The 23,993-nt window shown below is 39.7% G+C and overlaps 1 protein-coding gene across 1 annotated transcript in view; it reads left to right on the top strand.

Annotated features, from left to right (window-relative positions):
- The window catches only part of WDFY4 (WDFY family member 4), a 324,491-nt gene that overhangs the window by 62,341 nt on the left and 238,157 nt on the right, over positions 1–23,993 (top strand). The window contains 1 exon segment of the mRNA XM_028512450.2: positions 15,675–15,768. Within this exon segment, the coding sequence (XP_028368251.1) occupies positions 15,675–15,768 (94 nt within the window).

The following is a 23,993-nucleotide window of genomic DNA, read 5'->3' as shown; positions in this document are numbered from 1 at the left end:
GTGGGCGGGCTGGAATGGGAGTAAAAGGGAGGAAACTAAAAAAAAAGAAAGAAAAAAAGATTCTCTCTTTATCTTTAATCTTAAGTAATGTAATTGTGAGGTCCTTTGGTCTGTGCTTCCTTGGGTCCAATTTCTTTGGGAGTCTTTGGGCTTCCTGGACTTCCTGGAAGTCTATTCCTTTGCCAGATTGGGGAAGTTCTCCTTTGTTATTTTTTCAGATAAGTTTTTAATTTCATGCTCTTTCTTTTCTCCTTATGGCACCCCTATGATTCAAATGTTGGAATGTTTATAGTTCTCATGGAGGTTCCTAAGTCTCTCATTTTTTGAATTCTTGTTTCTTCATTTGGTTCTGGTTGAATGTTTCTTTCTTCCTTCTGGTCCTAATTGTTCATATGAGTCCCAGTTTCCTTGCAGACACTTCTGGTTCCCTGTATATTTTCCTTTATTTCGCTTTTCATAGCCTTCACTTTTTCCTCTATTTTGTGACCATACTCAACCAATTCTGTGAACATCCTGATTACCAGTGTTTTGAACTGGGCATCTGTTAGGTTGACTGTCTCGTTGTTGCTTAGTGGTATTTTTTTCTGGAGCTTTGATCTGTCCTTTCATTTGGGCCATTTTTTTGTCTTGGTGTGCCTGTTACATTGTAAGTGGTGGAACCTTAAGTATTTGCCAGGATGGGGCAACCCATGTGGCTGAGTTGTGGCACTGTATGTGGGGGAGGGCATGAGAGGGAACAGGGCCACTTGTTCAGCTCTTTGCCAGCTTTCAGTTACTTCCACCATTACCCACAAGTGAATTGGGCCCTTCTGGTGCTGATTTCCAGGTGGGTCGTTCTGTATATGTTTTAGGTCCCTGTGGATCTTTCCAACAAAACTCTTCTGTGAGACTGGGAGTTTTCCCCACCATTTCAGCCCCCACAGGTTTTTTCAGTCAGAGGGTTTATTTTTTTAGGTTTTATTTATTTTTAATTTATTTTTAGAGAGGGAAGGGAGGGAGAAAGAGAGAGAGAGAGAAATATCAATGTGCGGTTGCTGGGGGCCATGGCCTGCAACCCAGGCATGTACCCTGACTGGGAATCAAACCTGCGATGCTTTGGTTCACAGCCCATGCTCAATCCACTGAGCTACACCAGCCAGAGCCCAGTTAGAGGTTTTAAGGCTTTATTTTCATGTGCTGTAACCCTGGATTGTGCAGTCTGTCTCACTCCCTAGATGTTCCTCCAAGTTTGTGCACATGCAAAAGTAGGACCACCTGCTTCACTAACTGTTGCCTTGCTGTGAGTCCTCTTCACCTGGCTGCTCTCCTCCACCCCTCCTACCAGTCTGGATGAATGTTTCTTCTTTAATTTCTTAGTTGTCAGACTTCCATACAGTTTGATTTTCTGTCAGTTCTGGTTGTTTTTGTTGTTTTTGTTTTTAAATTTGTTGTTGTCCTCTTTTTGGTTGTGGGAGGAGACACAGTGTATATAGCTACACCTACCTCTGAGACTTGGAAGTCTTGATAAGGTTTTTAAAAATGCACACTGATATGATGGCTCTCACAATACAATCTAACAAAAAATTGTTTCAAATGAAGTTAAAGAAAACTAAATTTTCCTAGAACCATCTTATAGAAAAAGAACAAATGGACTTTCTGGACGACCCAATGTTCTCAATTTGATGCATACAACTGTTGAGATATTTTTTCCACTGCCAGGAACAGTTTTTGAACTTATTGGTTTTGATGCCTTTTAGTGCTTCTGCCATTTTTTTTGTTTGTTTCACCTCTTTCACATCAGCAAAACATTTCATTTGAGGACTTTTTTCATGTGGAAACTAAAAAAAATTCTCAGGGCAGGATTGGGTATATAGAGAGGGTAGGGCACAAGAGTTATGCCATTTTTGGTCAAAAACTGCTGAACACTCAGTACAGTGTGGGCAGGTGGGGTCATAATTCACCCATCATGAAATGGAAAAACATGTCAAAGGAATCTTTAAAAAAAATCACTGAAGCCAAATTCAGCCTCTCACAACAATGCCAGGTAGTACACTGATACAAATGACTTCCTAGAACACTCTTCTAGTGAAGAAAGCCTGTACTACAAGGGGCCCACCATCCAGAAGATAATACAGATATTTTGAGGGGTACCCCCTCATATGTACCCTGACTGTGGATTCAAATGCTAACTTAGGTATGTGCCCTGACTAGAGATCAAACCCACAACCTTTTGTTGGATGGGATGACACTGCAACCAACGAACCACCCAGCCAGGAGAAAACTTGGAATTTTAATTGGACTACTTTATTCTGCTGTAATGTAAAAATTTTAATCTATAAATTTTCTTCTAAGTACTGCTTTAGCAGCACATCATAATTTTTTCAATGGTATATGTCATTATATTTACGTTCAAAATATATTAAAATTTACCTTGAAACATTCTCTTTGACCCATCGACTATTTAGAAATATGTCAATTACAAAATGTGTGTACTTAGTACCACTGAACTATACACTTAAAATGGTTCGGAGAGTAAGTTTTATATTATGTGTATTTTACCACAGTAAAAAAAAAGTATGCTGTGTAATTCCCAAGTACTAGAAGATTTTTGTTTTCTTTTAAGTTTATTTTATTGATTATGCTGTTACAGTAGTCCCATTTTTATTATTTTTTATTTTAATCATTGTTCAAATACAGTTTTCTCCCTTTTACTCCCAATCCAGCCCCTCCCAAACCCTCCCCACTTCCCTCCCATTACCACCCTCCCCTTAGTTTATGACCATGTGTCCTTTAAGTTTGTTCCTGTGAACCCTTCCCACTGTCCCCTGAAACTCCCTCTACTCTCTTCTGTGGGCACTGTCAGCCTGGCCTCTATTTCAGTGTCTTTGGTTATATTTTGCTTTTTTTCTTGTTTTGTTATTTAGGTTCCTGTTAAAGGTGAGATCCATATGGTATTTGTCCTTTCACTGCCTGGCTTGTTCGCTTAGCATAATGTTTTCCAGCTCCATCCACGCTGTTGTAAAGGGTAGGAGCTCCTTCTTTCTTTCTGCTGCATAGAATGCTCATTGTGTAAATGTACCATAGTTTTTTGATCCATTCATTTACTGATGGGCATCTTGGTTGCTTCCAGCATCTAGCTATGTAAATTGTGCTACTATGAACATTGGGATGCATAGGTTCTTCTGAATTGGTGTTTATTATTAGGATAGAGTCCCGCAGTGGAATAGCAGGGTCAAAAGGCAGATCCACTTTTAGTTTCTGAGGAGGTTCCATACTGCTTTCCATAGTGGTTGTACCAGTCGCAGTCCCACCAGCAGTGCACTAGGGATCCCTTTTCTCCACAACCTCTCCAACACTTGTTTGTGTTGCTTTGTTTATGATGGCCATTCCGTCTGGTATGAAGTGGTATCTCATTGTGGTTTTAATTTGTATCTCTCTGATAGCTAGCGATATTGAACATCGTTTCATGTGTCTTTGGATTTTCTGTATGTCCTCCTTGGAGAAGTGTCTGTTCAAGTCCTTTGCCCACTTTTTAATTGGATTCCTTGTCTTCGTAGAGTGCAGTCTTGTAAGTTCTTTATATATTTTGGAGATTAAACCCTTGTCTGAGGTATCATTGGCAAATATGTTTTCCCATACAGTTGGTTCTCTTTTAATTTTGATAGTGTTTTCTTAGCTGTGCAGAAGCTTTTAATTTTGATGAGGTCCCATTTGTTTATTCTTTCCTTTATGTCCCTTGCTCTAGGGGACAAGTCAGTAAAAAAGTTTCTTCGTGAAATAGCTGAGATTTTCCTACCTACATTCTCCTCTAGCACTTTAATGGTGTCACATTTTATATTTAAGTCTTTCACCCACCTTGAATTTATTTTTGTGCATGGTGTAAGTTGGTGCTCAAGTTTCATTTTTTTGCACGTGGCTGTCCAGTTCTCCCAACACCATTTGTTGAAGAGGCTATTTTTTACTCCATTTTATGTTGCTTCCTCCTTTGTCAAATATTAATTGACCATAGAGACTTGGGCTTATTTCTGGGATCTCTGTTCTGTTCCATTGGTCTATGTGCCTGTTTTTATGCCAGTACCAGGCTGTTTTGATTACAGTGGCCTTGTAGTATAGTTTAGTGTCGGGCATTGTGGCCCCTCCTACTTTACTCTTCTTTCTCAAAATGCAGCAGCTATTCGGAGATCGTTTTATAATTCCATATAAATTTTTGAAGTGTTTGTTCTATGTCTGTGAAGTATCCATTGGTACTTTAATAGGAATTGCATTGAATGTGTAAATGCTTTTGGGGTAGTATGGATATTTTTGATGATATTAATTCTTTCCAATCATGAACACGGTATATAATTCCATTTGTTGTGTCTTCCTTGATTTCTTTCTTCAGTGTTGTGTAGTTTTCTGAGTATAGGGTCTTTTTTCCCCTTGGTTAGGTTTATTCCTAGATATTTTATTTTTCTTTTTGCTATTTCAAATGGGATTTTTTCCTTGATCTCTGTTTCTGCTGTTTCATTGTTGGTGTAAAAAAATGCCTTTGATTCCTGGATATTGACTTTGTATCCCGCTGTTTTGCCAAATTCATTAATTACGTCAAGCAGTTTTTTGGCTGAGTCTATAGGATTTTCTATGCATACTATCATGTCATCTGCAAACAGTGACAGTTTTGTTTCCTCCTTTCTGATTTGGATGCCTTTTTTTTTTTTTTCTTGTCTGATTGCTGTGGCTAAAACTTCCAGTATTATATTGAATAGAAGTGGTGAAAGTGAACAGCCTTGTTTTGTTCCTGATCTTAGTGGGAAAGATTTTAATTTTTTCCCATTGAGTATGATGTTGGCTGTAGGTCTCTCGTATATGGCCTTTATTATGTTGAGGAATGGTCCCTCTATTCCCACTTTGCCGAGTGTTTTTATCATGAATGGGTGCTGTACCTTATCAAATGCTTTTTCTGCATCAATTGATATGATCATGTGTTTTTTTGTCTTTGCTTTTGTTTATATGATGTATTACATTTACTGACTTGTGAATATTGAACCATCCTTGCATCCCTGGAATGAATCCCCCTTGGTCATGGTGTCTGTATCTTTTTAATGTATTTGTTGGAAGGGGTTTGCCAGTATTTTGTTGAGATTTTAGCCTCAATTTTCATCAGTGATATTGGCCTGAAGTTTTCATTCTTTGTTGTGTCTTTATCTGGTTTTGGAATTAGGATGATGTTGGCCTCATAAAAAGAGTTTGGGAGACTCCCATCTTTTTTGGATATTTTGGAATAGTCTGTGAAGGATAGGGGTTAGCTCTTCCTTAAATGCTTTGTAGAATTCTCCTGTGAAACCATCTGGCCCAGGGCTTTAGTGTGTTGGGAGGTTTTTGATTACTGCTTCAATTTCTTTTGTTGTTATTGATCTGTTCAGGCTTTCTGCTTCTTTTTCATTGAGTTTTGGAAGATTATATTTTTCTAGAAATTTGTCCATTTCACCTAGGTTTTGAAATTTCTTGGCATACAGTTCTTTGTAGTAATTTCTTACAATCCTTTGTATTTCTGTGGTATCTCTTATAATCTCTCCTCTTTCATTTCTGATTGTGTTTATTTGAGTCTTCTCTCTTTTTTTCTTGATGAGTCTGCTTAAAGGCTTGTCGATTTTGTTTATCTCTTCAAAGAACCAACTCTTGGATTCATTGATCCTTAGAATTGTGCTTTTAGTCTCTATGTCATTTAATTCTGCTCTGATCTTGGTTATTTCTTTCCTTCGGCTTGCTCTGGGCTGCCTTTGTTGTTGTTCCTCAAGTTCTTGTAGACATAGCGTTAGGTTGTTTGTTTGGAATGTTTCTAACCTTTTTTGGTTGGCCTGTATCGCTATGAACTTCCCTCTCAGGACTGCCTTGGCTGTGTCCCATAAGTTTTAGGTTGTTGTGAGTTCGTTTTCATTTGTTTCTAGAAACCTTTTGATTTCTTCCCTAATATCATTCTTGACCCATTCATTGTTTAATAGTATGCTATTTAATCTCCATGATTTTGAGTGTTTTTGGTTTTTTTCCTTGGGGTTGGTTTCTAGCTTCAGTCGCTTATGGTCTGAGAAAATGCTTGGTATGATTTCAATTTTCTTGAAATTCTTGAGGCTTGTTGTGTATCCTATCATGTGGTCTATCTTTGAGAATGTTCCATGTGCATTTGAAAAGAATGTATATTTAGCTTCTTTGGGATGGAGGGCTCTGTATAGATCAGTAAAGTCCATCTCATCAAGGGTATTGTTCAATGCCACTATGTCTTTGTTGGTATTTTGTTTAGAAGATCTGTCCATTTTTGATAGTGGGGTGTTAACATCTCCCACTATAATTGTGTTGCTGTCCATATCTTTCTTGAAGTCCTCTAAGATTTTCTTTATGTATTTCGGTACACCTATGTTGGGTGCATATATATTTAAAATATTTATGTCTTCTTGATGGATTCTTCCCTTGAGTATTATGGAGTGACCTTCTGGGTCTCTCTTTATGGACCTTTTTTGGAAGTCTATTTTGTCTGATATGAGTATTGCTACCCTGGATTTTTTTTCCTGTCCATTTGCTTCGAACATCTGTTTCCAGCCCTTCACTTTCAGCCTGTGTAGGTCTTTTATCCTGAGGTGGATCTCTTGTAGGCAACAGATACATGGGTCATTTTTTCGTATCCATTCAGCTATTCTATGTCTTTTGATTGGAGCATTTAATCCATTTACATTTAAGGTTATTATTGATGGGTGCTTATTCATTGTCTTTTATGTATGTGTGTTCCTCTCTCTCTCTCTCTCTCTCTCTCTTTCTCTGTCTCTGTCTTTTCCCTTCCTTCCTTAAAGCAGTCCTTTTAGAATCTCTTGCAGAGCTGGTTTGGTGGAGGTGTATTCTTTTAGACTTCTTTTTCTGCGAAGCTTCTTATTTTGCCTTCTATCTTGATCGAGAGCCTTGCTGGATATAGTAGCCTTGGTTGCAGACCTCTGGTTCTCATTACCTGGAGTATTTCTTGCCATTCTCTTCTGGCTTTAAGTGTTTCCATTGAGAAGTCAGCTGTTAGCCTTATTGGGGCCCCCTTGTATGTTACTTCCTGTTTCTCTTTTGCTGCCTTTAAGATTCTCTCTTTGTCTTGAAATTTTGCCATTTTAACTATGATGTGTCTTGAGGTGGGCCTCTTTGGGTTCCTCTTGATTGGGACTCTCTGTGTTTCCTGGATTTGTGTGACTTTGTCTCTCATCAAATTAGGGAAGTTCTCCTTCATTACTTGTTCAACTAGGTTTTCGATCCTTTGTTCTTCTTCTTCTCCTTCTGGTATCCCTATTATACGGATATTATTACGTTTCATATTGTCTTGTATTTCTGTTTATCCCTCTTCATTCTTTCTGAGCCTCTTTTCCTTTTCTTGCTCTTTCTGGATGTTGTTTTCTACTTTGTCCTCCAGATCACTAATCCGATCTTCTGCTTCATCGATCCTGCTTTTCATTCCTTCTACTGTGTTCTTCAGTTCAGAAATTGTATTCTTTATTTCCTCTTGACCTTTGTTGAAAGTTTCTATTTCCTTTTTCATGTTTATATAGTTTGCAGTGAGATTGATGCAGTTTCCCTCTAATTTCTGAAAGCTCATTGTGAGTTCATTGAACTTCCTTGTAAACATTGTTTTGAACTTACTATCTGATAGTTGAGTTGCCTCTATTTTATTTAACATTTTTCTGAGACTTCGTCGTTTCCCTTCAATTGGGGGTTGTTTCTTTGTTTTTCTCATTGTTTCGTGGGTTTTCTTCTTTTTTCTTCTTGTTTGTTATTTGATCTGTTCTGTTTCCCTGTAATTATGGTGTGACTTCTGTGGTAGAATACTTGTGAGATTCAGGGTGCAATCTCCTTCGTGTATCCTGGTGTTCACAGCTTCCCCCTACTCTTTTTTGTGATCAGTTGGAGGAGTAAGGCAAAATGGTTTAAAACAGCAAGGCAGTATACTATGATATTTACATTAGCAGCTAGTAGAGAAGAGATGGGTTATCCTTTGGATCCTTATAGTGTTAACCGAGATCCTCCACCCAACTATCCACGTTTTAGAAAGGATGGAAAGAAGGTAAGACTCTTATTGGGACGAGAGGATTGTTAGTTGGATGTAGAAAGCTGTGAGGCTGTGGGAGGACAGATTCTAAGGTAGGGTTGGACTAAAGATTAGTATATAGGGGTAGTGTGTAAAAGAATAGAGACAACCCCCACAATAGTATAGTTCAGAAAATTGGAAAGTGGGCTGAGATCAGGTAGGGGTATTGAGAAGTATTTACAATTTTATAGACTAGGTCTTACTAGCAGTAATAGTAAAGTGACAGTCTTGTGGCAGAATCGTTGAGGTCTAGATAACAAGAATAAAGAGTATAGAGCCTTGAGAGGTGTATTAATGGAACACAGATGAAGGATAGTAACTTATCAACACTTTGTGACTGAGATACCAGGGGGAGCCTATCAAATGACAGTATAACCAGCCAAGCAAAGAAAATTATACAGAAAGAAAAAGAATACCAAAATATTATTAAAATAAAAAATGTCGGTAAAGTTTGAAAAAGATAATACAAATTACAGTAACTTGCAAGATTAAAAAAAAGGAAGAAAAGCAGAAGATGTAGTGCAGGAGAGATAAATTTGGAGTGGAAAGAATAATATTAGGCTGAATGGAAGAGAAACATAAGGGATTGTGAGATAAAAATAATAAGAATTGAAAAATAAAATGTCACATAAAACACAAGATAAAATCAATCAACGAACAACAGCCACAAAAAACAAAACAAACCAAACAAAATTAAACAACAACAACAACAACAACAAAAAACCTCTTGTTGGTTTCTAACTGGCCGACAGTTTTTCTGATCTTGCTGGCTTCAGCTGGCTGAGGGACCTTTGAAAATGTTTCTCTCTCTCCCAGCCAGATCTCAGCAAGTCTGTCAGGGTACCCGGGCGCTCCCCGAAGACACTGGCTCTCTGGATCTCACTTCCACATTCTTCCGGACTCCGGGATCCTGCAGGGTTCCAGCTCTATGTTCTGAGGAGGCACCAGTGATGTTTTGGCATTCACTGTACCCTCCCTGGGAATTGTAAAAGGGCATGCCCCTCCCCCAAACTTTTGAGATTCGGGGTCTAGGATTTCCCTAAGTGCCTCGCCGCCACCCTTCCGGGTTCAAAGCGCATGAGAGTCAGTCTTCCTGATGGTGCCCGAGCCAAGCCCTTTCCAGCTCCATGTTCCCCGCCAAACTGCACTCCGACCCGATGTTGGCACCTTTCCCAGCTCCCCCAGTCAGGCTGGCTGGAAATTTCTGAGCCACTATTGTAGGAACGCACCAAGCGCCATGTCCCTCCTGGGATCGCAGCGAGTGATTCAGGCCTCCCTATGGGGCACAAGCCGAGCTCGGCCCGGCCCTGTGCTCTCCACCAATCTGCTCTTCCACCGGGCTAGGGGTGCGGGTGCTCTTCCAGGCTGCCGCTGGTCCTGTTGGCTAGAGGCTCTCACTTCTCCCAGGTCTCTGGGCAGGTGTTCATAGTCCCTCGGCGATTTTTCCCAGTCCAATTGGCCAATCTGTTCCTTCTAGCAACACATTCTCCCCTGGAGTTGCTCACCCCCCCATATTCGGGGGAGGGAGCAGCAAATTCCTCTCCTGGGAAGCCCTGAGGCATACCCGGGAGCACCAAAGCCTGAGGTCTGCACACCCCTAGACCCTGGGCTGATCCCTGGGCCCCTTTTGTCCTGAAGCAGTCTCCTTACCGTCTTGGTTTTTCAGTGAGTGCAATAATTTTTGATGCCCTGCTTTCAAAAGTGATTCGGTAACCTAGTCCACTTGCTCTGTTTCTCCACACATCCGTGAGTTTCCCCCCTCTTCACAGAAGCCGAGAAAAACGCTGCCTAGAGTAAAGCCGCCATCTTTCGTCCCCCCAGTTGTCCCATTTTTTCTTCCATCCCCTACTCCCCTCCAAACTGCAACTCTACTCCCACCACAGCATTCCCCCACCTTAGTTCATATCCATGGGTTGTACATATAAGGTCTTTGGCTTCTACATTTCCTATACTATTCTTAACCTCCCCCAGTATATTTTATACCTACTATTTATGCTTCTTATACCCTATACCTTTTACCCCTATTCTCCTCCCTCCCCGCCGATGATCCCCCTCCATGTGATCTCCATTGCTATGTTTCTATTTCTCTTCTAGTTATTTCCTTAGTTTTTTTTTTAGGTTCAGTTGTTGATAGTTGTGAGTTTATTGTCATTTTACTGTTCATAGTTTTGATCTTATTCTTTTTCTTAGCTAAGTCCCTTTAACAATTCATATAATAAGGGCTTGGTGATGATGAACTCCTTTAACCTGACCTTATCTAGGAAAAACTTTATCTGCCATGCACTTTATTTGCCCTTCTGTTATAAATGATAGCTTTGCTGGATAGAGTAATCTTGGATTTAAGCCCTTGCTTTTATGCCATTTCATGCCCTAAATACTTCTTTCCAGCCCCTTCTTGCTTGCCAATTTTCTCTTCAGAAATCAGCTGTTAGTCTTATGGGAACTCCTTTGTAGGTAAGCGTCTCTTTCTTTTGCTGATTTTAAGATTCTCTCCTTATCTTTAATCTTGGGTAATGTAATTATGATGCACCTTGGTGTGTTCTTCCTTGGGTCCAACTTCTTTAAGACTCTCTGAGCTTCCTGGACTTCCTGGAAATCTATTTATTTTGCCAGATTGGGGAAGTTCACCTTTATTATTTTTTTCAAATAAGTTTTCAATTTCTTGTTCTTTCTCTTCTCCTTCTATCACCCCTATGATTCAGATGTTGGAACATTTAAAGTTGTCCCAGAGTTTCCTAAGCCTCTCCTCATTTTTTTGAATTCTTGTTTCTTGATTCTGTTCTGGTGAATGTTTCTTCTTTCCTCTGGTCCAAATCATTGATTTGAGTCCTGGCTTTCTTCCCTTCATGTGTTTCCCTGTATATTTTTCTTTATTTCACTTTTCATAGCCTTCACTTCTTCCTCTATCTTGCAACCATACTCAAACTTTCTGTGAGCATCATTATACCAGTTGTTTGAATTCTGCATCTGGTAGGCTGGCTATGCCTTCATTGCTTAGTTCTATTTTTGGAGTTTTGATCTGTTCTTTAACTTAAGCCAATATTTCTTTGTTTCTGCACACCTATTACATTTTAAGGGGTGGAACCTTAAGTGTTCACTAGGGTGGGTCCACCCATTTCACTGTGTTCTGGTGCTATATGTGGGGGAGGTGTCAGAGAGGGACCAATGCCTGTTTGCTTGGCTCTCAGCCCACTTTCAGTCACTGTCCCTTGCTTCGCAAAAGCAGATTGATGCATTTCTGGTGCTGATTTTTAGGTGGGTGATTTTGTGTACATTCTAGGATCTTGTGGGTCTCTCCAATGGATTCTTTTTGTGAGACTGGGAGATTCTCCCACTGCTCTGCAACCCCAGACGATTTTTTACAGCCCGAAGTTATTGAAGCTTTAGTTTCCCATGCGTGAAACCTGCATTTCAGTCTGTCTTGCTCCTCAGTGTTCCTCCTGGTTTATCTGCACATGAATGTGGGACCACCCAGAGACCGCCAGCAGCCCCTTTGTTGCAATATCCCTGATTCCTTGTCTCTGTCTGCCCCTCCCAAGAGTCTGGAGTGAATGTTTCTTTAACTTCTTGGTTGTTGGACTTCCATATAGTTTCATTTTCTGGCAGTTCTGGTTGTTTTTGTTTTTAAATTGGGTTGTTATTCTTCTTTTGGTTGTACAAGGAAGTGAAGCATATCTTCCTATGCCTCCTTCTGGTCCGAAGCCCTGTGTTATTTCTATTATGTACTTTTAATTTTGTTATGTTTAGAATACACCTGCATGAATTTATTTATTTGAAATGTGTTAATGGGTTTGTTTTATGAACAAAAACACATCTTTTTTCATACTTTTTTATTGTTATTCAAGTACAGTTGTCTCTATTCCTCCACCATTGCCTCCCACCCAGCCAGCAATCCCCACGCTCCCACTCTCAATCCTACCCTCTTTTTGCTTTGTCCATTGTTCCTTTATACATGTTCCTTGACAACACTATTCCCCTTTGCCCCCATTATCCTCTCCCACCTCCTGTCTGGTGTTATTGTCAATTTGTTCTTAATTTCAACATCTCTTGTTATATTTTGCTTGCTTGTTTGTTTTGTTGATTAGGTTTCCACTTAGAGGTGAGGGTCATATTGTATTTGTCTTTCACCACCTGGCTTATTTCACTTAGGTGTAATGCTCTCGCCCAGATCCAGTCCAACCTATGTACCCCCATATTCGTAGCAGAGTACATCTGATTTTTGACAAATGTTCCATGAAAATTTGAAAATAATGTGTATTCTGTAGTTGTTTGGTGGAGTGCTCTATAAATGTCAATTACATCAGTTGGTTTATGGTGTTCAGTTCTATCTTTGATGATTTTCTCTTTACTTTTTAAATCAATTACTGATAAAAAGGTGTTGAATTATATATAAGTGAGAAACTGTCCATTTCTCCTTTTACTTTTATTAGTTTTTCTTAATGAATTTTGATGCTCTTTCATGAAGTACCTACACATTTTTGGATGTTATGCCTCCTTTAATTATTATGCAATAAAACCTGTTTATTCCTGGCAATATTCCTTGCTCTGAATTCCTCTTTCTCTAAAATTAATAGGGGGAGTTGAGGGTGGAATGGAGACAACTGTACTTGAATGACAATTAAAAAAGAAAATAAATAAATAAAATAAATCAGAGCCTTGCTGGAAAAAAACTTGAATTAAATTAAATTAATAGAGCCACAGCCAGCTTTGTTTGAATTAATGTTAGCATGGCATAAAGCTTTTCCTTTTCCTTTTACCTATCTATATCACTATATTTAAAGTGGGCTTCTTGTAGGTGGCATATAATTTGGTCTTTTACTTTTTTTATTCTGATGATATGTGCCTATTAATTTGTATATGTAAAGCATTTTTATTCAGTGTATTATTTGATGTGTTTGACTTTAAGCCTGCCGTCTTATTCATTTACTCTTTATTCCCTCTTTTTTTGCTCCTTTATATCTCTTTTCCTACTTTTTATGTGGATTATTTGAATATGCTGTATTTTATTATTCTATTTGAATTTATCTACTGAATTTTTTACTATTTCCCTTTTTTAGGATCTTTCATGCTTGCTCTAAGAATTACAATATACATCCTTAATTTTTAACAGCCTACTTAGAATTCATACTTTGCTACTTTGAATGAAATATAGAAAATTTACCTTTATGTGGGTCCCTTTTTCTTCCCCTATTTCTGTTATAGTTATCATATGCATTATATCTACGATTTGCTTTCAACCATTATACATGTTTTAAGAACTTAATAGACAAAATAGTCTATTATATTTATCCACAAATTTATCATTTATGTTGTTCTCTTGCCATTTCTAAATACCCAAGTTCCTTCCTGTTATTATTTCTTCTGATCTGAAAAACTTCTTTTAGTATTATTGTTTTTAAGGAAAATCTGATGACAAGAAACTCTTTTTGTTTCCTTTTCTCTGGGGATATATTTATTTGTGCCTTCATTCCTGAAAGATATTTTTGCTGGATATGAACTTCTGTGAGTTTCTTTTTAGTAATTTAAAAACATTTTTCCCCTCCCTTTTGATTTCTCATGAGAAAATCCACAGTCATTCATACTGTTGCTTCCCTATATATGTGTGGTTTTTCTCTGGCTGCTTTCAAGATTTTTTTCATTGTCTTGAAGATTCAACAGTTGATTATACTATGTCTGAGCATGGATTTTGTTGTCATAGTTGTTCTTGATTTTGTTTGGGTTTAGCTAAGATTCTTGAACCTTTACAGTTATTATTTTACCAGATTGGAAGAAATACTGGCTAAAATCTTCCTGAACATTTGTTTTATTTGTGTACCTCACATTTCCTTCTCTATTTCTGGAACTCAAATAAGAGAGTTTTTAGTATCATGACATGACCTTGAGGCTTTCTTCATTTTTTATTCAGATTGGGCAATTTCTACTGATCTAACTTTGAATTCATGTGCTCTTTCTTTTCTTATCTCATCTATTGTTCTCATTCATGAGATTTTAAAGTTTTAGTTATTGTAATTTTCAGTTCTTAAATTTTTGGATTATTTTCTACTGATTCCATTTCTTTACTGAGACTTTCTAGTTTTTCATTCATTTCAATAATACTAACCCTTACTTCTTGGAGCCTGGTTAATAATAACTGCTTGAAAGTTTTTGTTCAATAATTCAACATCTGTGTCATTTCAGACTTAGCACCTGTTGATTACATTTTCCTGGGAGAGATAATGAGATTTACCTGTTTAATTCTATGCTGAGTAATTTCAGATCGAATCCCAGATATTGTGAATGTTATGAATTCTGGCTCTTGTTAACATCTTCTGGAGAATGTTAATTATTTTCTTTTGCCAAAAAGTTGGTCCATTTGGGGCTCAGGCTACAAGTTTTTTACCCACTTCTGTATGAGTTCAGTTTTCAAAGAATTTGCAGAGTGTTTTGATCTATTCCACACTTGCCCCATGCAGTACCCAGTCTTGGGTGGTGGTCTGCCACCAAGTTCAGTTCTCAAACCCTTTATAATGTGGTTTAGGGTCAGATCTGCACATGTGCAGCTCAGAATTTAGCCCAGAATTTGATGTGGAGCTCAATGGTGTCATCTTCTTAAGCCTTTTCCTCTTTATCATCTCCCCAATACTTTCTGTCTCCTAGTGCCCCTTTCCTTCTCCTCTCCTAGAAAGTCACAGCTTTTATTTCTCTGCTCTGCCACACTCTTCCCATAACTGCACCCATCTTGGGGGCTAAGCAGGTAGAGGAAAAAGAGGGACAAAAATAAGGAGGATTTTGCCTACACTTTTGGGACCTCTAGTGAGAGAAAAATGATTCTCCTCTCCATGAGTTTTAGATGACTGTCTGGACACTGCTTCTGCTGAGAGATCGCCTGATGACTAGGGTGAGAAAGAATGGAGAAATCCAAAAAAATGTTCCTGGGGTTCTTCCCCATTCTCTGGAAGCACTACATTTCCTGCTCCTCAGAGCAGGAATAGAGCACTGCTCTTATATCTCTGTGTGTCCAGTCCATACCTGGTGCACAGTGCTGGATTTCATGCTCCCTGTAAGTCCATACCAGGGGATGCTGGATGGGAAAGCCCAGGAAACTCATTTCCCTTGCATGGTGCTTTGGATTTGGTTTCTTTCTCTGCTATCATTTAATCTTCAGAGTTCTTAGGGAGCTTCTCAAGCATTACCTCTGGGTTTTTAGTTACATTCAGTGGATAGAACAGAGTAGGGTGTGCTTACACCATCTTGAAGGGATCTGGAAGTTCATGTGTGGGGGGGGGGAGTGTTTAACATAAAACAAGAACTTCACCATCTCTTACATATCTGGAGAGAAGGGGAGAGGACCAGGGAATTGACTTCCATTGAGCATCAACTGTGTGCCAGGCATTGTGCCTTAGTACACAAAACCATTATTCTATACCTCTGTGAGGAAAGTATAGTATTGTTAGTTTCATTATATAGTTGGGGGAAATTAGGCTCAGATGAAGAAATGCAAGGCAATATATATAATAAATGTTAGACTGAAGATGTGTATCATGGCCTCTATTAGAAAGATACAGAAAGGTCTGTGAAAAACAGAGGAGACTAGAAGACTGATATCCTGCTTCTCTTCTGTCTTCAGGATGGATGAAGGTGATGCTGTGATCAAGCATCCTGGGATCCTGTGCATCATGGTTAGGCTGCTGCCTCGGTTGTACCATGAAGATCACCCTCAGGTATTTGTTGATAACAACACATATTTGTCTTTTTTTCACATGACTGATCTTTTTAAAAGGTATTTTTAAAAGGTTTTATTTATTTATTTTTAGAGAGAGGAGAATGGAGGGAAAAAGAAAGGGAGAGAACCATCAATGTGCGGTTGCCTCTCATGTGGCCCCCTCTGGGACCTGACCCACAACCCAGCCATGTGCCCTTACTGGGAATCGAACTGGCAACCCTTTGGTTCACAGTCTGTGCTCAATCCACTCAGCTATACCAGCCAGGGCTTCATATGACTGATCTTTTAAGCTCCTTCTGACTGGAGACTTGGTTTTCCCTTTTGCCTTTGCTCTCAGTACCCTGCATGATCAGAGTCACTCTTGCCAAGTTCCTTCTGCAGGGGAGTGTCAATGTATCTGAGACCCTTGGGTGAGTTTTGTCCACCTCCTAAGACCATTGAAAACAGACCACTTCTGTTGGTGTAGTGACCCTGTGAAACACAAGTCAACTGAAATGATTTCACCTTTGTAAAGCGAGTCTGGGATGCTAAGGACAGCATTGGGAATTTATGGGACCAAAAGTCCTTCACTCTCTGTGTATTCATCTATCTCATGTGTATGGCCACAATCCTGGCTCTGTACTCTGTGCAGGATGTGCTGGGCTAACAAGACGGACACGGTTCATGGAACCTGCATCTACAGTGGAGACCAGGAGGTGGTAACAGTGCAGACAGACTAAATAAATATGCTCAAAAGTGAATAGACATGTTTATTGTAATATCCAATTACAAATCATGACAAATAATATCAAGGGGAAAATCCAGGGTGCTGAGAGAGAATAATGGGAATGGAAATGGGAGGAAGACATAATTAAATCTAACCTAGACAAAAGACAGAAGGTCAGGGAAACCATCTCTTAGATTGTGACATTTAAGCAGGGCCCTGAAAGATGTGTATAAATTAATCAGCTGGGCAGGCACCTGCTACAGGTGGCTTGGGTGTGGGCAGCCAGGGAGAGAGTAGGAAATGCATGAGGTGGGGCAGGCAGAAGAAGGTGGGAGACTTGCCCACAGTGTGGAGTTATTCCCAGGAAACAAGCAACTCTCAAGTGAGTGTGAGATGACACTATCAGGTTTTTGTATTAAAAACATGTCTATGGGTGTTTTGTGGAGGATGGCCTGGTGCTGGGGCCATGTGGAAGAGGCAAGGGGAGTGGTTAGGAAGCCATATCTACAGTCCAAGTAACACGTGGTGTTACTCGATTATGGTGTTTGTTGGAAAAGGTGAAGAGAAAGGAGTCAAGGGACCCATCAGAGATAGAATCACAGGCCCTGAGATGAACAAGGTCCAGGTAGTAGGAAGATGGTAGAACAAAGACCTCCAGTGCAAGATGAAACACTTAAATGGGTGACAGTACTGAGAGAGAAAATGAGGCAAACCCTGAGAAAGCACTCTCAATTTGGAAAGTCAGTACTTTAGAAGTTCTGAGGAAGAAGTTGGAAGAGTTGAAGAAGACCTGGCAAGTGCACACTTTAGATTTATCAACAGCAGAGAAAGGGAATAAATTGAAATGCACAGCTGCTGTGTCCGTGGCATGGTGCTGGCCCTTCTGCTGTTTATTCATCCTCATAGCAGTTTTGGGGGGCATAGTATTATCTCCATTTTAACCAGTGGGGGGGGGGGGCTCATACAATTTAAATAATTTTTAAGAATTCCCAGTTGGTAGACCTGGTATTGAATGTGGCCCTATCTGCTGGCAAGTCTTGTGGTCTTTCCACTGCACAGCAGTGGCTTCTAGAGAAATAATGGAGGTGGGAGTCACTCTGGGTATTTAAAAGCAGGTGATACATCTTAGGAAGAAAGACAACTAGTGGCATTATTAATCACTGCCCCAAACTAACAATGACTTAGTAGAAATATTGCAAGCCCTCTTAAGTCAGTTAGAGAAGTGGAGTGGAGAAGAAAATGCCTTGATGTGTAGAGAAGAGAATTGTTTTCACTCATGAAATTCTGTAGTATTTGGTACAGGAGTTAAAAAAAAGGACTAATACAGTGTCATGTCTACATATCCCTTTGTAACTGGAATCCTTTTTCTAATCCTGTTCCTCTGCTTACAAGTGACAATAAAATGATGTTCAAACCAATGAATAGGGGTATGTCTAATAGTAAAATGAATGCACTTTATAGTTTTCAACATTTATAGAAGAGCAGTGGACTGTAATAGATGGCTTAAATTGCTCATTGTGTTATCCATATACTGTGTAAAAACTTCTGCTGAGTAACAATGCCCATTCATCCTTTCTTATGATTCTGTGGGTCAAGAGTTTAGACAGGTACAGCAGAGACAGCTCATCTCTGCCTGATGTGGTATTGGCTGGGCTGCAGCATCCAAGTTGGCTTCTTTATTCATAAAGCTGGCACTTCACAATGCTGCTCAAATGGCCCAGGGCTCCTGGGCTGGCCAGCTGGATCAGATGTCTGGGGTATTGGTTTGAGCTTCTGGTAGGAGCCTGAGTTTTACCTGTGTCCCTCCACATGGATGCTCCAGTAGGCTACACTGAAATTCAGGGCCCTCAAAGGCACAAAAGCAGAAGCTGCCAGGCCTTCTGAAGGCTTAGGCCAGGAACAAGCCAGCATTGCTTCCCCATCTTCTGTTGGTCAAAGCAAGTGACAGGTTCAGCTTAGACTCAATGGGAAGGGACATATGTTTTTCCTCTACTGACGTGTGAGGTAGCATTGTGCATACAGGAGAGAGGGAACTGTTTGGGGCCATCATTAAACACCAGATGCCATACTTACCTTAAGCATCCATCTGATGGATAAAAATATTTGACTCCTAAACCAAATGTCTTCTAATTATATAGTTACATAAAACCTGGGATCCTCATTTCTTTATCTTGGTATTCAAGACAGGGCTTATCTGAAGAATACTGGAAATTAACATATTCTTCTATGCCAGGAATGTTATCTTATCAACATTCATAACTGCTCATTGTAAAGTGCATAAGAACCTCCCCATTTTGCAGATGTTTGAGGCTCAGGAACATTGTTCAACTTTCTAAGGTCTTGGGGCTGCTGAGGAGAGATGTGAAACTTTCCCAGGCCAAAGGTCAAAAGGTATTTGATGAACAGGTCTCTCATCTTTGCAGCTATTGAAGGATGCAAGTCATACAGTCTGAGCATTGCTCATTTTCCAGCTGCAGCTGCCTCATTATGAGGGTGTCTGGCTTTGGTCGACTATTTTGTACTGTGCAGTGGACTTGGAGTGAGGATGAAGCCAATGGTTTGGACATTCTTATCACTCAAATGGCTTTTTGTGGATGTGTTGTGCAAACTCCACCATGACACTCACTGATGCAGTGACTCAGAGCAGACAGTGGCCTGTCCTTCCTGCTCCCAGTGCAGGGAAGCTGTGGGTGAATCTGAGATGAACTCCATGAGCTGTCACATTAGTATATGGAAGAGAACTTCCTTTCATTCTGTGATGGTAATTAGACAAATTAAATATGAAAATGGGAATCCCATTTGGAAGGATACTTTTTCTCTATTCAGGTCACAATAAGTAATTTTAAAAAAGTCTAATATCTCCTATTTCTCAAATATGCATATGAAAGGTAGTGGTGCAGTTTTTCATTTTTTTTTTTCTGCAGATGCCAAATCAGCAGCTATTCAAAGTTGGATAGTTGCAGTAATTAGCTTCTGAAAGGGGAGGTGTAAACCTCAAAACAACAAGTAGAATAGAGAACTGAGGCCACACAAGAAAATGATGACAAGAAATTGACTGCAGGACTGTGTATTTGTGTTGCAGAAAAAGGAGCAGCAAGTTTCAGTAGAGGGCAGTATTATTAAAAAAATGGGATGTGAGTTTTCACTCATCTCCCTTTAGATCTGATGGCTCCCAGCTTCCCTAAGCTCTTACCCACTTTACACCACCAGATGCTCTTTTTACCTTATGTATGAGAAATTTATGGCTTTTCCAGGTGCAGATACCATTTCAGAAGGAGCAATCTAAATAACTGCATTTATGGGTTATCAGATTTATTTCTTATTGTGGCCACATTAAATTTGCTCTGCTCAAAACCAAGAGGTGTTTTTTTTTTCCTCTTTCCAAAATACTAGCACTGCAAGCTGCTCTTGGAAACAGATAATCCAGCTGGTTTTGTTTTCCTCTTGTGTCATCACCAGCATTAAATGTGAACTGTGGGAATTTTACTGTGAATGTTGCTGTCCTAAGCACAAGGCAAAAATGGAGTTTAGCTCAAGTTCTCTTGAAGCTGAGTTGGCCCCAGAAACAAATAACTAATTGGGAATAAAGATATATTCCATTTCCAGAATACTCTGCTGCCATGTGGGTCTTGTCATAAATGCTTCTGCTTTTAGGAATAATTGGTAAACCCCTTTGAGGTGCTACTGGGGATTTAGAGATGAATGTTATAGGAACTCACAGTCTTAGTTTGAGAATGGGTAGGCAGAGGATGTAGAAAACAGTAGGACAATGTTCTAATGGCTGCAACAAGTGTTTGTCCACAGACCCTGGGACAGAACAAAGGGAAAGCCAGAGAGATGGGGACACAGAAGCCAAGCTTTAAAGAAAAGATGTGTCATGCCACATTAGGTAGAGGAGGAAGGCAAGAAAGCTCAGACACAGAGAGAGGCACAAAGGAAGATGCCCACTAAGATAGACCATCTGGGGAGGAAAGCAGTAACTGGAGCTGAACAGGTTAGCCAAAGCCACATTATGAAGGGCCTTGAATACTGTGTTAAGAGAATGAAACTTCAGTGGGTTATCATCCTTTGTCATTGCCGTGATCATTCATCATCATCATCATCATCATCATCATCGCCACCACCACCATGATTTTTAATGAGCATCTACTATGTGAAAGCAGAGTTCAAACTCTGAAGACAGATTTTGATCACATCTCAGCTCTGCCACTCAACAGTCACAGAACCATAGAAAATTACATAACTTCTTTGATCCTTAGCTTTCTTTGTTGTAATATGAGGGTAATATCATCTTCCTTGAGGCATTACCATGAAGAGTAAATGAAGCAATGCATAAATGTTTTACATGGTGAGAAGACATATACTGTAGCATCGAATGCACTTGCTAAGTGGTGTAGCTACTGCTTCAGTTGTTCAAAACTCAACAATTATTATTTTGTGATGCAATCTTTATAAGTCTACAAGATGGTTATTAATATTTTCACTTGGCAGGTAAGGACTTGAAACATTTAGCAATTAAATGACAGAGTTAATATCATAGCCAGGTAGTAGACATCCGTGATGGAAGGCTCCCAGACCTCCTGCCTCTGTGCCAAGTTGCCTTTCCCGTAAAGAAGTGGTACCCATGAGAGTTTATTGGAAGCAACAACATGATCATTCTGACCTCCCGTCATCATTTGGTACATTTCAGATTCTACCGGAACCTCCTGCATGGTCTGATGGGAGAGAAAGAAGTAGGGCTGGGAGCTGTATTTGTCCATCAACTCACTTGTTCCTCAATTTGGAAATGGATGCCATTTTTGGGAATTAGCCTGTATTTCAAACACATTGAACTAATTATATGAGTTTCAAATAACCAAAGTATCGACAGCATTAATAGTCCTGGATAGCACTGTGTAAGGGCAGGCTATTTAAAAAAGAGCTACTTCCTCCAAGGGAATTGGTAGAGTAGGAGTCTTGTTTTGTTAAATTATAACACATTAGAAATTCAAAATATGTTGAGTTTCTAGGTTTCTCATGCTCTTTCATTCCCAAAAATATTTTTAAATACTTCCACAAAATATTTTTAAATGCTTCCACAGTACATTTTATTTCAAATATGAGTTTTGCCTTTATACCCTTTTTTATTGTTGTTCAAGTACAGTTGTCTCCATTTCCCCCCCACCACTTGCCCCAAAACAACCATCCCCACCTCCCACCCTCAAACCCATCCCCCTTTGGCTTTGTCCATATGTCCTTTATATCTAACCCCAAAATATTTTTATTGTTTCTAAGTGGAAAATCTTAGATCCTTGTTAGACCCCATATGACTTCTTAGGATAGTCTCCTAAATGGAGCAAATAGAAATAACCTTGCATAGAGATGAAGAGAATCAAAAGCAAGTTACAATGGGCATAGAATGATGGAGTGAAAATTAAAATTGGGTAGGATGAGCTCTGCTCCAATTAGCAGATGATCCTTCTCCTAGTCTCTTTTACCATCTGAAATTCAGCTACTCACATTTGGCCTAGGTTACAGGAGTTGCAGAGTCAATGTTTTGGGGCCAGAGAGGTCAAAGAAAAGTGTAAATTAAGTCTGGTGTCAACAATAGGGAGTGGTAAGGCCTGTGGCTATAGGAAAGGTTACTTGCCCTGTTTAAAGTATTCATATCTAAGAAGGAAATAAAATGTAAACAAAGCCAAACTATTAAAACCCAAATAAAACACTTCTATAGACCATCAGTTTATGATCCTTATGAAATACCAAGTTCCCTTCCTTATGAGTACATGATGCAGTGTTAAAATTATGGGTTTTGGAGTAAGGCCTGGGTTGGAGCACCAGTTCTGCCACTCCATAGCTGTGTGACCTTAGGAAACAATGTAATCTTTTCAGGTCTCAGTGTCTCACATTATTTTCCTATTGAGAAGAGCAGTGGAGAATATAGTTGTAAAATACTTGGTTCATCACCTGGCATATGGTGTGTTGCTCATCAGATGCTGACTGCTTCATACTCCCATCTTCTCTTCCAGCTTTGGCACTCTGTGTTGCTAGGGTTCAGCCATGATACATAAAGTGTTGTAAATTTTAAATGAAAGTTAATACATTTTAGGTGTATTTCCAACAGGCATCTGACTATTGATAAATTAATAACAGACAATTAATACTGAACTATGTTAATAACTACTTATGAATCAAAAGGCAAGTTCTCTCCTCTGCCTTTTCTACATTTGATCAGTGATCTGAGTGAAGCTCAAACAGAAGACGGCAGAAGGGGGATGGAAAGGATCTTTATCAGCTCAATCCATGGATCAAAACTTATTGAGTCAAAATTCAGCAGGGATAGTCATGCTTGTGCTCATACTTTAATATGTACAGACATGTATGTACTGGGCAAGGAGGAAGAGATGAGCATGTGTGAAAGAGTCCTGGGGGGTTTAGTGCAAGGTCAATAATAATCCCAAGTGGGGTAAGGACACCATTATCATGAATTTTATTTTCAGCTATATATATAGAAGTGTAGTGTCCAGCCAAAAGGAGGTAATAGTCCCACTGATCTCTGAAACACATCACACCTGTGTTTGTCCAGAAGCAAGAAACTAGGATGATGATGTGCCTGAAAAATCTCCCTGGTCTGGGAGGAATAGTGAACAGAACTCAGGGTGTACAGGCTCAAGAGAAAAGACTGGGAGAATGAGAACTGGGAGAAATAGTTGCTGGTTGTATTGGAATGGTTAGAACAATAAAAGACCGGCAAGGGACAGTTAGCTAAACAGTGAAAGATTAGGCTCAATATAAGGAAACGCTTGCAGAAATTTGATGTACGGCTGGGAGGGTCAGTGAGGCAAACTCTGCACTGGTCATTCCAAGCAGGTATAGTTAGGTTTGAGACGGAGAGAATGCAGACCCCAAACCAAAGGTTGGCCTTGGTGCCCTATAATCCTGCCTGTTCTGAGAGCCCATGGACTGATAATGTTGACTGAGGAGCATACATTTATTTTAGATAGCCACCTGGCCTCTTAAGGTGGTGGAAACAGCCACACCTGTTTAGGTGTGCTTCATGGCCAACTTTGTGTACCCATTACTAAAGTCAGGTAACTTTTCTATGGGGCAGAGCTGTGCATACTTAGTTTTTCTTATAAGTTTTGAGGGGTTGGCCTTAAACAGGATGAGAAGGGTTTTCAGTGCCCAATCTACAGCATCAACAGTTTCAATTTTGCCTGGATTCAGCTCAGGCTGATTCAGTTCCCACAACATCCATGACCTACAAGGGGTTGAGAGTACTGCTGCTCACAGAACCTGCAAGGTAAAGGCAGCTCTGAAAACTGGAGCTAATTAGCTGGTGCTCTGTGAGCTTCAGCACCCAGCAGACTGAGACGCAGTGATTACAGCAATGAAGTGGCCTCTGGACTAAGCCTCCTGGTTTGAATTGCTATCTCTCCATTCACTATGTAACCTCACCAAGTCATAATCTCTTTGGGCCTCAGTACCCTTATCTATAAAATGGGTAATAATAGCACCTAGCAGATGGTGCTATTATT

This window comes from Phyllostomus discolor, chromosome 5 (genome assembly GCF_004126475.2).
Source record: "Phyllostomus discolor isolate MPI-MPIP mPhyDis1 chromosome 5, mPhyDis1.pri.v3, whole genome shotgun sequence".
NCBI classification, from domain to species: Eukaryota; Metazoa; Chordata; class Mammalia; order Chiroptera; family Phyllostomidae; genus Phyllostomus; species Phyllostomus discolor.
Note: the sequence above shows the minus strand (reverse complement) of the source record. Positions and strands in the feature narration are given on the sequence as shown.